Source organism: Liolophura sinensis, chromosome 1, assembly GCF_032854445.1.
Source record: "Liolophura sinensis isolate JHLJ2023 chromosome 1, CUHK_Ljap_v2, whole genome shotgun sequence".
NCBI lineage: Eukaryota > Metazoa > Mollusca > Polyplacophora > Chitonida > Chitonidae > Liolophura > Liolophura sinensis.
Genome location: NC_088295.1, coordinates 60,159,304 through 60,173,654, shown reverse-complemented (window position 1 = coordinate 60,173,654; position 14,351 = coordinate 60,159,304). Strand labels below are relative to the sequence as shown.

Here is a 14,351-nt window from a genome sequence, read left to right as displayed (position 1 = left end):
GATACAGGGACGAGATCATTCTGCCTCATGTGCAAGCGTTCATTCAAGGACATGGACGTAACATCACACTTCAGCAAGATAATGCCCGTCCACATGTCGCTCGTGTTGTGACGGATTTCTTGAGACAGCACAACATTCCGGTACTCCCTTGGCCAGCAGTTTCTCCTGACCTGTCCCCTATCGAGCACGCATGGGATGAAATGGAACGGCGATTACGTCAGGGCCCGAATCAGCCATTGACGTTAGCTGATTTGGGACAAATGTTGCTTCAGACATGGAACAACATTCCCCAAGCTTTCTTCACTCGCTTAGTGTCGTCTATGCGTCGTCGTTGTCAAGCCTGCATCAGCGCCAGTGGTGGACACACACGATATTGAGTTTGTGAACTGACTTTTGACACCACATCTCTTCGAGGGCGTATCATGATGCCTAGTGTCAAATCATAAAGATTTCGAGATTATCCTGTCAACAGTTAAACAGTGATTAAACAGAATACCAAATATCATATTCTTATCTTAATTCATTAGAGCATGGCATAAGTGCAGATGATGCACAGTTACTTTATTCCAGTAGTATATAAGTGAAATATTCTGGAGTATGGTGTAAAACACTTATGAAAAAAATTTAATAAATCAGTAACTTGGTGCTTGGTTTACCCTTGTCATTCCAGGATCCTTCATTATAAAGCTGGGTAACTGCTATCATTAAAGTGGAAAATTACTGAGTTTGGTGATAAACAAATGAATAGAATAATGCAATGATAAAATTATTTATTGCAAAGAAAAATGAAGACATCCAATCTTGAGAAGGCTTTATAAAAAGTCATTTTTTTTCCCCCGGCGAACATGAACTGACAAAATGTGTCTATTCTAGTTTCCTGTGATATGGATAGCATTTTCTACGAAATATAACTTTACCCTGACAACCTCATGCAAAAGGTGGCAATATTAAACATTCTACCCTGCTGTCAGTTGTGGGCCATGTGTATACATATTAAATAGAAATGACCTTTCAAACAACATCAAGTGTGTCATGCAAGACACCGGCGGGTACGTTTACCTCCCTAGTTACATCAGTTCATAGTGTTCATCTCTACAAATAAAAGAATTTGAGTTTGTTTACTTGTTAGATTTGCTTTTATGATTTATGCAGAGGTGAACTATCAGAATTTCCTTCAATCATAAAAGTGTTACTTCATAGAGATTACAAATATCGCTTGTGTTTTTACATTTTTGACATTTTACACTCAGACTCCATGACGTTGAAAAAGAATCATTTGTTCCATAACGTTCCAATCAGAGCTCTGACGTCATAATAAATGTACAGTAAACTTTTACATTCCTGCATCACGCAACAATAAGACACTACCTTACAAACATGCAGCTGTGAAGTAGGTCAACTGCAAACTGCTATATGCATGTAGACATTGAACAAAGCTTCTTGTTATCTGCCAGATATCTGAGAGCACACTCTACATCTCCTTTATTTATCATTTTCTGACACAAAATGTTCCCCTAAAACAGAAGCATTTCCAGAAAATGAATGCAATTTAGAACATTTCGTTTTTATACAGTGCAGGTTGCTGGAAAACCTTCCCGCAAAGAACTGGAGAGGAAGCTGGACTTCAACTCTCAGGAATCGCTTTGGTGAGAGGTTCCTAAATGATTGTGCTGTGCTAGTAAGTTATCCCACTATACCACAGGCACCTGGTGCAATGCTTATATACATGTTATGTCACTTAGTATGTCCATATTCTTCAAATCTGAAGATGTCTGTGTTAACTGACAGACATCTGAAGGCAGACTCTGGCGTAGAGTTTCTCTATGTGTTCGCATGTCACTGGTGTGATTTCTGTGACCTGTGCTCTGGCAGATGTTGGCTGATACTCCACTTTGAAAATGGACGAGGTGTTGATCACCTTTAACTGGCAGTTATTGATCCTCTGAAAATCAGAAATCAATTCCATGACAAACAATTATTTCCATATCTTATTCTGAAATACAGCTCATGCTATTTGCCTCTGCTGATATACATGGGAAGGTCTGCCTGCAAACTATGGATGGTCATATCTCTGCTGAATGTCTTCCCACAATAATCATTTTGAATACAGAATTCCAGATTTCATTTATCATTTTGAACACGGAATTCCAGATTTCATCTATCATTTTGAATACAGACTTCCAGATTTCATCTATCATTTTGAATACAGAATTCCAGAATTCATCTATCATTTTGTATACATAATTCCTGATTTCATCTATTACTTTGAATACAGAATTCCAGAATTCATCTATCATTTTGAACACGGAATTCCAGATTTCATCTATCATTTTGAATACAGACTTCCAGATTTCATCTATCATTTTGAATACAGAATTCCAGAATTCATCTATCATTTTGTATACATAATTCTTGATTTCATCTATTACTTTGAATACAGAATTCCACATGTCATCTATCACACTGAATACAGAATTACAAATTTTATCTATCATTTTGACCTGTGGATGGTATCCCCCGGGTAGTGCCCGGTTTCTTCCAACCATAATGCTGGCCATGTCGTATAAAGGAAATATTCTGGAGAATGGCATAAAACACCAATAAATAAATAAAAAAGGTAGTGACTCCCTCATATACAGAGCACATGTCTGAGGGTTTTTTCTTTGTTAAATTTCACCTCCAAACATGGGGTTTTATGTTGCATAAAATACTTGTCAATTAACAAAATAAATGTTAGACAGTCCAGATTTCACCCTTGATAGTTCAAACTATAGGTATATACATTCAAACCCTAAAGAAACCTGCAGCATTCACGTTTTCCTTTCTCTTTAACATGGTTGTTATTACCATGTACCAGTCCTCAGTGTTACATAGAACAGAACCTGAATAAGTACCTCCCAAAGATCAGATTTCCCTCTTTCTTCCCTTTTCAAAGCCTGTAATAGAAAATCCGAGAGATTTTTTATTTATTCCTTAAGTTTGTCTTTACAAATTTATTTCAACTGTCACACATATGTATATTATTTACGATTTTTTTTTATACATGTAAGCCTAAGACAAAAGCAGAGAACTGTTAGCAAGAATTGGATGCAAAACTTCAGCTCAATATATGAAGTACTTTTAAACATTTACCTTTAATAACAAGATGTGTGGGTCAAGAATTTTGTAATTTACAGTGTGTCAAGTGAGTAAGAGAGTTTCAAGTTTGACTTCCTTTAAAAAAAAATGTCCTTCTGCACCCTGTCAAATATGTTAGGCAACTACATGTTTTTCGATTACATTTCTATAGCATGGGCACCTTAAAAAAGTTGTTTAGTGAGGTCCAACGATGGCCAAAATAGAAGACGTGAACGTCCGTGAACACAAGAAGTTCTTGCAGGAAAGACATATTATTTGTGCCTTTGAAACACGGTTAGACAAGTGATCGGTTAATTACTGTCAACAGAAGTTAGACAAGTACCTTTTTTTTAACCTTTGGCAACAAGAGTTCAAACTCTAAATTCCCGTTAAACACACATGCAGGACATCAATGATGGTACGTGTCCATCGTGTTACCTCCCTTTGCATGTACTCAAGATCTGAGCTCAATACATACAGTACTCTTTTAGATACCACCATTAACATTACCATTAACATTACTTCAAAACTCATTCTGATATACAAAGAGGCTGTATTTTGTAATGTATGGTAATTAATATCCACACAGCATCAATGATGGAACATCCCACCATGCTATTCAGCTTTAAATGTACACACATGCAAACCCTGAGTTCTACATACAGTGCTTTTTATTTATTTTTTTTTTTTTTTGATTGGTGTTTTACGCCGTACTCAAGAATATTTCACTTATACGACGGCGGCCAGCATTATGGTGGGTGGAAACCGGGCAGAGCCCGGAGGAAACCCACGACCATCCGCAGGTTGCTGGCAGACCTTCTCACGTACGGCCGGAGAGGAAGCCAGCATGAGCTGGACTTGAACTCACAGCGACCGCATTGGTGAGAGACTCCTGGGTCATTACGCTGCGCTAGCGCTTTAACCGACTGAGCCACGGAGGCCCCCAGTGCTTTTTAAGATACTATGCTTAATGGTTTTAGCTGTTATCGCATGCACCTGCATTTATCATGCTGGAACAATTAATTCATACATCATGACTTTTCAAATATTTGTTTGCAAATTTTCCCGCACACAAATTAATAAAGACATGTACATGCATGTTCACTCACCAAACTATCTTGAACAGAAAAACCAATCATTTTTGTAAGAGCCTGCCAAAAAAAAAAATATATATATTGCTAACAAATTTTTAATGACATTTTAAGCACAGAGGAAGAAAAATGTACTGATAACAGATATGTTATTTGGAATTCCACTTTTTGTTTATGTTTAACAGCATAACATACAGAAATAATATTGTTTAGCTTGGCATACACGAAAGCTTAATACAACAATATTGAACCAACACACATATAACGACTGGATCACAATTCCAGTCGAGTTGCGTCACTACTTAGCAAGCAGAAGAGCTTAGAATCTGAGAAAAAAGGCGAGTTGAGATGAGTTGAGTAAAAGTATGATTCCAGCCTTAACCCAGTATTTATTCATTTATTTACTTAATTGACTGGTGTTCTATGCTGTACTCAAGAACATTTCACCTATACGACCACGGCCAGTATTATGGTGGGAAGAAATCGGGCAGAGCTTAACCCAGTATCAACCTATATTACTTACCTGGTCAGTGATATCCACATCAAGTGTAGCTGTACCATCATTAAGTCTACAGGTAAGAGTCCAGCCCTTTCCCTTACCGCTTTCCAAACGACTCAGTAATGTGCCCACATATGCCTGCAAAATTTAAATTTAGGTTATATTTGTTGCTTTTTAATTTGATTTGATTTGATTTGATTTGATTGGGGTTTCATGATTTATTTCAGAATATTTTACCCCCTATATTTTAAGCCTCACTGGACACTGTATTTAGCTGCCTCTGGATCAAATCTAGATTATTCCTGCAAATCCTTTTTCACTTTTTTCCCCATTTTCACGAACTTTATATATACCAGAATATCAAAAGTGGTAAAAAATTAGTAGCGTGGGCCCTGGCAACACTGTTTGATAACAGCTTTAATTTATTTATTTTATTGGAAGTTTTACGCTGTACTCAAGAATATTTCACTTATACCACAGCAGTCAGCGCTATGATAGGATGAAATTAGACAGAGCCCTGGGGAAACCCATGGCCAGCTGCAAGTTGCTGGAAGACCGTCCAATGAGTGCCCAGAGAGGAAGACAGCATGAGGTAAAGAATTACACACAGCATTAATGTAACAAGTTACCTTGACCTTGATGCAAAAGGGTCTCCTTGATTGTAACATGGATTCCACCTTAGAGAGATATGTAAAAGGGTCGTCATCCGATGCATCTGTAACACAAAATGTTTGTAGGAACTGTTCACACACCTTACCATAACAATTTCAACAAATGTCACAACAAAGGGCAACACAAAAAGTTTTCGTGTTAAGTTATCCACACATTGTGGAATAAAGTTTAAGGAAGAAAAACATGCAAATAGTGTAATTCTTTATACAAAAAGAAGTGCTTATAAAGGTAACGGGCCCGATCCACAAAACCCATGTAGTGCTACGTCAATGTCACTACCACAACTATAGTACCTCCAGATTTCATCTACAGCACTGGTTGCCATGGTAGTAACGCTATATGCACTTTGTGAAAGACTTTGTAAAATCATGTGACTCGTGAGTTCTGAACGGTTACATGCGAACAGACCTGGCTGATATTTTTGCATCAATACTTTGTCTTACTTATAAACTCAAAGCGACAAAAAAGCAGACCTCTTCCCCAAAAGCTGTGAGACCATTAATAACCTACCCATACTTGTCATCTGAACATTGCCGGCAACACTTCTGATGTGGCTGATGATATCATCAGGTTTGGTCAACTTGGAAAAGTCTGGAAATGAAAAGCTGGGTAGTCCTGTGCCCGTGTTAGATCTGTCACCACACTGCTTAGAAGAAGTGCCATCTCCACCAGATGTGACAGTGCTAGCACTAGGTGAAATGATGCTTTGTCTGAAGGTATCTCCAGGTTTACATAATGCATGTGGGTCATTGTCAGTTATGGAATTGCTTAGACTGTTCTGTTTCCCAAGAGTATTCAAACTTTTTGCAGGACATGGTGGATCTGTGGAAGTTTTACATTCACTCTTGATAACATTTGATTTGGATGGTTTTGATCGTTTCGGAATTGTTGGGTGAAACACTGAGCTGTCATCAAAGTCATCATCATCATCCATGGGAAAGTCGTCATCCATGAGGTCGGCTAAGTTTTCGAGCTCCATTTGAATCTCAGATTCCATGGTGTCCATTGACTTACTGTCTGACCTTTGATTTGACATCTGACATGAGGTAACCCTTGTCATGTGGCTTGGAGATATGTTCTGATTGCCTGTCTTTCCTGGCTGCCCAAGCTGTGACGGTCTGGTCATTGAAGTTTCTTTTGATTCCTCTGATCTAAGCTGAGCTGTGAGTGGCTGCCTTATCCCATTTACACAAGCCATTGGCTTGGTCAGACCAATGGGTGTAGGATATTGCTCAGGATCTTTCTGCAATCTGCTTACATGGCTGGAGGTTGACGACAGCTTATTCTCAGGCCTCAGCCTTTGCCCAAGGTTTACATCTTTCATGTCATCATCACACTGGTAAAAAGATACGTTGACATCGAGTTTTGAACACGTCTTGAACAATTCAGTTGACGGCTAATGTCTACACGACTTGTAAAAGAATGTCACATTTGGAAGAACTTGTATTTACATCGCATGTTCAAATCTAGCTCTTGCTGTTTGCAAAAGGGCAGTGGTTTAATAAGAACACTCCAGTTTCTCTCACCCATAAACCTAACTTCTGTCATGTAAGTGGAGATTATTTTATGGCAGCATTACACCTCAACCTGCCCGATAATGAAATGTTAAAACACACATCTTGACAAAACTACAGGAAGGTGGGATAATGTTCCTATTTATCTGTAAAATGATGAACTGAAATTTGCCAAACAAATACTTAAGACCATAATGTTGACCGAATTTCTCACATTTTCATCCAAAGCAGCTAGATCTGATGTTCCAAGGGATGCCAAGAAGTCATCATCATCATCATCCATTTCATCTGCTGAAATGTAAAAGAAATAATTAATTAATTATTGCTTGTTTGCTCTGTCCATAACTTCTGAGAGTTGGCACAATGTCGATTAATTTAATATGTTTTAATCTTTCCTTGGAGGAGCACAGTAAAAGATATGTGAATGTTCTATTGAAGATTGTAAGAACCTAAAATTTGACAAACCCTCATCAGAATACATATAAGTGAACAAACACACGCAATGCCATCAGAAGTATTTGCGCAAGTCACATGTATGAGAATGAAGTGGCAAAATTCAAGAAAGTGAGAAAAATTTGAAGTAATAACCTCTATAAAAAGATAAGATTGACTGTTCAATTTACAAGTCTTTCAAGTCTTATACTGAAGCACATTTCATTTTCAAAACAATACCAAGGTATTGGTTCAATCCCAAGTCTATGGCAGGGAATTCTGCCTTGAGTGTTCTCATGACCTTGGTGGCAATAAGCGGTCAACAGCTCGTTTGTGTTTGCGTTCAAGTGGTCCTACATGAAGGTCGCTAGAGATCACATGCTTCCCACCAATGTGGCACTCAATAATAGAGATCACATGCTTCCCACCCATGTGGCACTCGATGACAGAGATCACATGCTTCCCACCCATGTGGCACTCAATGATAAAGATCACATGCTTCCCACCCATGTGGCACTCCATGATAGAGATCACATGCTTCCCACCCATGTGGCACTCGATGATAGAGATCACATGCTTCCCACCACTGTGGCACTCAATGATAAAGATCACATGCTTCCCACCCATGTGGCACTCAATGATAAAGATCACATGCTTCCCACCCATGTGGCACTCGATGATAGATATCACATGCTTCCCACCACTGTGGCACTCAATGATAGAGATCACATGCTTCCCACCCATGTGGCACTCAATGATAAAGATCACATGCTTCCCACCCATGTGGCACTCAATGATAGAGGCCACATGCTTCCCAGCCATGTGGCACTCGATGATAGAGATCACATGCTTCCCACCCATGTGGCACTCGATGATAGAGATCACATGCTTCCCACCACTGTGGCACTCAATGATAGAGATCACATGCTTCCCACCCATGTGGCACTCAATGATAAAGATCACATGCTTCCCACCCATGTGGCACTCAATGATAGAGATCACATGCTTCACACCAATGTGGCACTAGATGATACACACTGGGCTTGCTCTGCAGGAGAATATCTGTGCATCACAATTCAGAATGTTATTCCAGTTATTTAACATAAGTCTATGGTCTGCTTCTGGCCCTCCAGTCTCATCCACCTATGCTGCTGGCCTCTGCCATGTACCAGTAAGTGGAATATACTTAAGTACAGTGAGAAACAACAATCAACCAATTTTATCATTTGATGTCAATGTCTGACAGGGCTGCACTCTGAAGAGTTTGTTCACACAAAATTGCATTTATTTTAAAGCTTTGAGCTGCCTAATTACCTGCTGTATTATAGCTCCCACTATTATGTATTCTATTTGATGGTGGCCTTCCTGCAGATGAGTTACTCTGTAATCCACTCCCGTTTCCCCTCAGGAGGCCTCCAGTTGTCTCCCCCTGCCTCCCAGTGTTAGGCCCAGCAGTGCTGTTTGTTGGATGAGTTATCTGTGTATTATTAAACTCCATATGATGATCTTCTGTGGAGGATTGGCCAATGGATGCTCTGAAAACATAAATAAATAAAAATAAGAATATCTCAATAAAAAATTATTGTTTGATAGTATATTTCATATGAGCAATATTTCATAGATTACAAATTCTATCAAATTTTATCTCAGCCATTTCATTAATTTCTCCTTCAGTTATCTATGGCCTATCACATTAAATATATAATCTACAGTTCCTCTTTGAGCCGTGAAGTCGCTGTCATTCATTTATTTCTGCAGATCGAATAAATTTATGACAATTCACTGTAAAGATTTATCTCTAAAGACAAAATTTTACCACACAAGTTTTCAAATATTTGCCAGCATAGTTTCTTCACGAAACCACTCACAGTGCATTCTGCAGCAGTCTGTCCTGTGTATTGCTCTCCACAAGAGAGTCCACCTCACCTCCCAGTATCTCCACATTTTCAGATTTCAAGAAGAGAACACCTTTTCGACACAGTAATCTCCCCTTGATCCGCACCTGTACATAGAAAATCATCAAATAATAACACAGAACAATTTTAAGAAAGATCTGGGTTTAACACTGCTTTATATCATTACTATAGTCGCATCACAACAATCCTAATGTCTGATATATTCACTGGTTTACCACAACACCAGCCATGACCATCCACATACTCAAGAAATACCTGACCCTAAGAAGACCCATATACATGTACATCACCTCTGCCCTGAAACTGAGTGACAATCAAGCAGGTTTTTTGGAGATTACCAATAATATATGTTTGGGTTTGACACTTGGGACAAAACCTTGCTAATGAGAAAAAAACATAAATGCTCCACTTTGGGTATAAATGGAGAAGATAGCACTTATGAATATTTTACATAAATGTCAAGATTTACTTGTTTATTTATATATTTGATATGAGATCAATTTCACGCAGAATATTTCACTTATACAATAGTGGCCACCATTATTGTGGGAGGAAACCAAGTAGAACCCAGGGGAAACCAACGATCACCTGCAGGTTCCTGGCAGGCCTTCCCACGTACAACTGGAGAGGAAGCCAGCATGAGCTAGACCTGAACTCACAGAAATCGCATTGGTGATAGGCTTCTGGGTCATTGTGCTGTGCTAGCATGCTAAACTCTAGGCCACAGAGACCCCATCAAGATTTCAAAATAATCATCACATTACATCCACACAGTGTACACAGTGATATTAAAACCAGTATGGATCTTTAAACTTCTGGTACTGTATGTGCTTAAATGCACCTTAGACAGGAGAAACTCATCTACTGAGCTTTTGGTTCAGTCCCCTACCCACCTTAAAGAAATTATTTATAACTATTCAAGACAACCGATCATCTTCACTGTACAGTTCACATTCACTAATAAGGTAATTTTCACATGAAAAACATAACAATTCAAAAGGACCAATGGACAAGCTGCAACACATCTGCATTTCAAGATTAAGAAAAACACCAACCCAACAACAACTATGTCCTTCCACAGAGTGATGGAGAACATATGTAGTTAAAAGAGTACAAGATGTCAGTTTTTAACACACACAATAATTGTATTGTAGATTGTAGATTCACCTTACATCCTGGGAGTAGGTTTTTGTGGAGGGCTGGGATGGGTTGATACTCTATCCCCTGTACATCCGTTACACCATCTGTCAGCTTCAACATCAGCATCCTACCTGCCTTCATCTCAGGCTGAATCGACAACAAGTCACAGCACAAGGATGTGAAAATAAACTACCAGGTAGAAAACTAAGAAGAATGCTACCACCAAAAAATTCAAGGTAATTCTTATTTGGAAGCTTACAAGCATGACAAAGTCAAGGTTCATATACTTGCTTTTGCACCATGAAAATAGTCTTGAAGATAAATCTATAACACAAAAGTTTGAATGAAGAAACTGAGACTATAGTGTAGCACAAGTATTAAGTACTGTAACACATTTTGCATGATTCTGAATAATTCATCCACCTTAAATGGGCCACTTTCACATTTTTATTTGTTAAGAATTTTCTTACCAGAATGAACACATTTTGGTATCAAACATGTCATTTTAAGACCTTTATGTGCTTTACGAAGTGCATTTTACATATGAAACTTTAGACGAAATACAGCAGATTGTAAGTTAAAAATATGTCCCTCATTTATTCAGGAAATCCAATGCATTCCATGAGGAAGACAACTCATTTTCAACTTACTGCTGGCTGTGTTGGCTGAGTGGCTGTGACATGTACATTGGCGTTTTCTGTCCCCTGGACCTTTTGAAGCTGACCATAATATGGCTGACTGACATCCAAAAGTGAATCCACCTAAATAAACCAGAAGTCATGAACATACATGCGCATGTACCTTCTTTTTCTACTCTTTTCTACGTCCAATACAACTGTTTTTTTCTTAAGTTCTTTGGTATCTAGCTTTGTCGTTTTTGTACAACTTCACTTACATTTTCCTGCAGGCATATACTGTATATATGTTTGTTTTCTTGTGGCAGGGTGAGCCTATGCCGTAAAAGTGATGCTGCCACTGACATGCATGTATCATGCCGAAGGCACCAAACATGGCACACCACCAAGTCACATTATATTGACACCAAGCCATCCAGCCCTGTTTCCCTGCTCTAACGTCTCATTTCTTATATTGACACAGGCATGGAAACAGCCAACTGATGTCAAGTTAATGACAAATTTTGTGGAAGACAAGTGGTCTTCATCGAAAGTAAGACCATTTAAATAGCCCAAGCCGTTATTCAAAAAGAAGCTCATGTGTCTTAGGATTTATTGACTGATTGGTATTTTAACTTATTTAATTAATATTTCACTTATTTGACTATAGTTATGTTTATGAGTCGAGGAAAGCCGTGTCCCCGGAGTAAACCTCCAACCTTCCCCAGAACAAAACGCATTACTTAAAGCTGGATTTAAACACATGACCTCTTAGACCATGGGCCCGAAAGCTGGGTTGAAACACACAACCTCTTAGGCCATGGGCCCGAATGCTGGATTCCAACACACAACCTCTTAGGCCATGGGCCCGACAGCTGCTGAGAGCATTTTGTCCACCTAAGGCAGCCTAGATATAGGTAGACAAGTATACCCTCTGTACTTTAAGCCACACAATTTTAAATGACTGATTTACACATGGGCAGAATAAATGTCTTTTTTTTTAAATCATCTAATCTGTGGAAAATGTCCCAGCATTTTTTCCTGCTGAAGACATATTTACATGAAGGGAAACCCTTGAAAAACAGAAATACATAAAACCTAAAAATTGGGAAAATAGGAAGGCAGATTTTCAGTTCTAGTTTGTTCTTGGATGTTTTGGTGACAGCTTACCTGAAAAATAAAAACTAAAAACTGATTTCACCTTTATATTGTTGTATTAAAATACATCTTCAGAAATACTAACCTGAAGGCAGAAAACCCCCTGTAACATGAATTTAGTCTCGTGCGCCAGCTGAGGAGGCAGACATCCCATCTGAAGTTCACGGAGGTCCGCAGACAAAAATTGCTCATACACCATACCTGTCAGCTGATCAGTGGTCAGTGGTGCCCCCTGGATGACAAGTATCGTTACATGAGAATCTATTTTCATGACAGAGAACAGTGAAAACTTTACAAGGTTTATTAAACTATTTATGAACACACTAAGTGTTCATCACAAGAAATTCAATATTAGCTCACCAGGAAACGTCAATGAGGTCTCAAGTTACTGATGCTTTTGTTCATAAAGTCTGTTGAGGTTAACTGTTGCGAAAGTTTTGAAAACTCCATTTTTCCTACATTCTGCCCCCAAACTAAAGTAAATCAGACATCCACAAAAAAGAAGCATACCAATATATTTAACACAAGTGTAGATAAAACCTAATGATTTCAGTACATCACTAAACTTTTCAAACTGCTGTTGGTTAAATACTACTACATGTATAATAAATAAACTGTGTTGCCTGATTCTCCTCCTGTAACCATTCCAAGCAAGCTTCCAGCCAGTCATCAGGAACTCGGATTTGTCTCCCTTGAAGACATGATTTTACCTGTGTGAACCCAATCATCCTGCCTTACTTTTAACAAACCTACAACATAGATCAAATAATCCTAGAAGGTGAGAGCAAAAATGAACAAAAAAAAAACGAAGAAGTTTTCTTCTTATTTACAACGTACATAAACCAAAGAAAAGCCACACGTTCATGTAGTATTCTGAATTATACACAGCTGTAGTACATATGTTGAAAATGAGTCCCCAGTAAGCTTAATTATTTCTTTATTTGACTTTCTTAGCATATATCCCAAAAACATTTTACTTTATACATGACCATGGAGCAAGGTTTTCACATGCATAGACAAGTGTAAAACTAAATTATGCACTAAGCATGCCTGGCAGATTACCTTATAAAGCTCCTATTTTAAACTCATATTTGGGATCCCAACCATCCCAGTAAGCAATCTCATCAATCAAGGGCTAGCTTTATTTTCATTCATGGAAAAAGCATCCACAGTATGACTCTCTGTGTTTTTATAGTTCGGAATTGGTTCAGACCGAGCCTGTCATTTCCCCAATGGCTGTTACACAATGCCAGCCTGTGAAAGTAGCTTTTCACTCTGAAGCACTAGCTGATGGGAACAACCCACATCACCGAAAAATAAACAGTACAGAATGCCATCTGAATTTCAGACTAGTGATGAACTGTCACCAAGTTGCCTTAGCACCTGAATTTCAGTCTATCTTAATTAACATTTACTGTGGCCTGTACCAAATCTATGGTGGTGAGGTGAGGGTGATTTCCTCCACGCATGTAGCTGTTGTGGAGTGTAGTGGGAAGTTTTCGCCAGTTACCATAGCAATGGCAATTAATATGCCTGTATCAAGTCAGATCTACACCGTATACAAACACAGTAGACCAAAAGTTATAGTTTCCAGTGCATTCATCCGTCTGATATTAGATGGTCATTCACTAGTCTTTGATGACTACGCTTCGCTCTTTCATATTTGCACTATGCTAGCATCTAGTCGTTCACATTCAGTATCCAAATATTCTTGCACAACAAGATTTACACTGCAGGTCAACGAATAGCATATTAGGATTTCACATAAATCAATGTCTGATGAGTGAAGTACACAAGATCTGGCACTGATTCGTTGTGTACTGTGCGAAAAGCTCTTCACGACTTTAAGTCCTCGGTACATGCATGTGAAGTCTTCATTCGGGCGGGAAATGACACTCTACTTCTCAAAAGTAGGCCTATACATCGAATCAATGTCAGTTCAAACTGATCGATACAAATTCACTCACGGGAATTTCTACACAATCATGTTGTAAAACTATTCAAACCACTGCTTGACCCCACCATCATTAATTCAAAGAGTGTAATATGCTTGTGAATCTGTCAAACACACGTAAGTCGAACTTCCCAGCTTTTTGGAACTCTTCTTCGTATTGAGGTACATAACATCCGGAAGTTGTCGTCTGCAGTCAGCGCGAGCTCACCAAGGAACGCGCGCGTGTTTTGACGTCAAACGTTCG

At 38.7% G+C, this 14,351-nt stretch overlaps 1 protein-coding gene across 3 annotated transcripts; it reads right to left on the bottom strand.

Moving 5' to 3' along the window:
* Positions 1-814: 814 nt before the first annotated feature.
* LOC135482396 (recQ-mediated genome instability protein 1-like) lies at positions 815-12,727 on the bottom strand. 3 transcript variants are annotated; one of them, XM_064762360.1, is made up of 12 exons: positions 12,239-12,726; positions 11,032-11,142; positions 10,409-10,528; positions 9,194-9,327; positions 8,640-8,860; positions 7,108-7,184; positions 5,890-6,715; positions 5,337-5,422; positions 4,732-4,845; positions 4,227-4,268; positions 2,895-2,936; positions 815-1,942 (listed from the first exon to the last, which is right to left on the bottom strand). In XM_064762360.1, exons 1-12 carry the CDS (start codon positions 12,422-12,424, stop codon positions 1,778-1,780), a joined length of 2,124 nt encoding a protein of 707 aa, XP_064618430.1. In that variant the 5' UTR covers positions 12,425-12,726; the 3' UTR covers positions 815-1,777. The 3 variants fall into 3 exon arrangements, with proteins under 3 accessions (XP_064618430.1, XP_064618431.1, XP_064618432.1); XM_064762361.1 differs by having other exon boundaries at positions 7,108-7,181; XM_064762362.1 differs by lacking the exons at positions 2,895-2,936; positions 4,227-4,268 and having other exon boundaries at positions 12,239-12,727.
* Between the last annotated feature and the right edge of the window lie 1,624 nt (positions 12,728-14,351).

What these genes read in the sequence shown, in the direction of transcription:
- LOC135482396 (XM_064762360.1), bottom strand. Translation starts at nt 12,424, where the DNA reads ATGAAAATAGATTCTCATGTAACGATACTTGTCATCCAGGGGGCACCA. An exon ending in AGGGGGTTTTCTGCCTTCAG is followed by an intron (nt 11,143 to 12,238) that starts GTTAGTATTTCT and finishes TGGTTTATTTAG; the next exon opens with GTGGATTCACTTTTGGATGT. An exon ending in TGGGAGCTATAATACAGCAG is followed by an intron (nt 7,185 to 8,639) that starts GTAATTAGGCAG and finishes TTTACATTTCAG; the next exon opens with CAGATGAAATGGATGATGAT.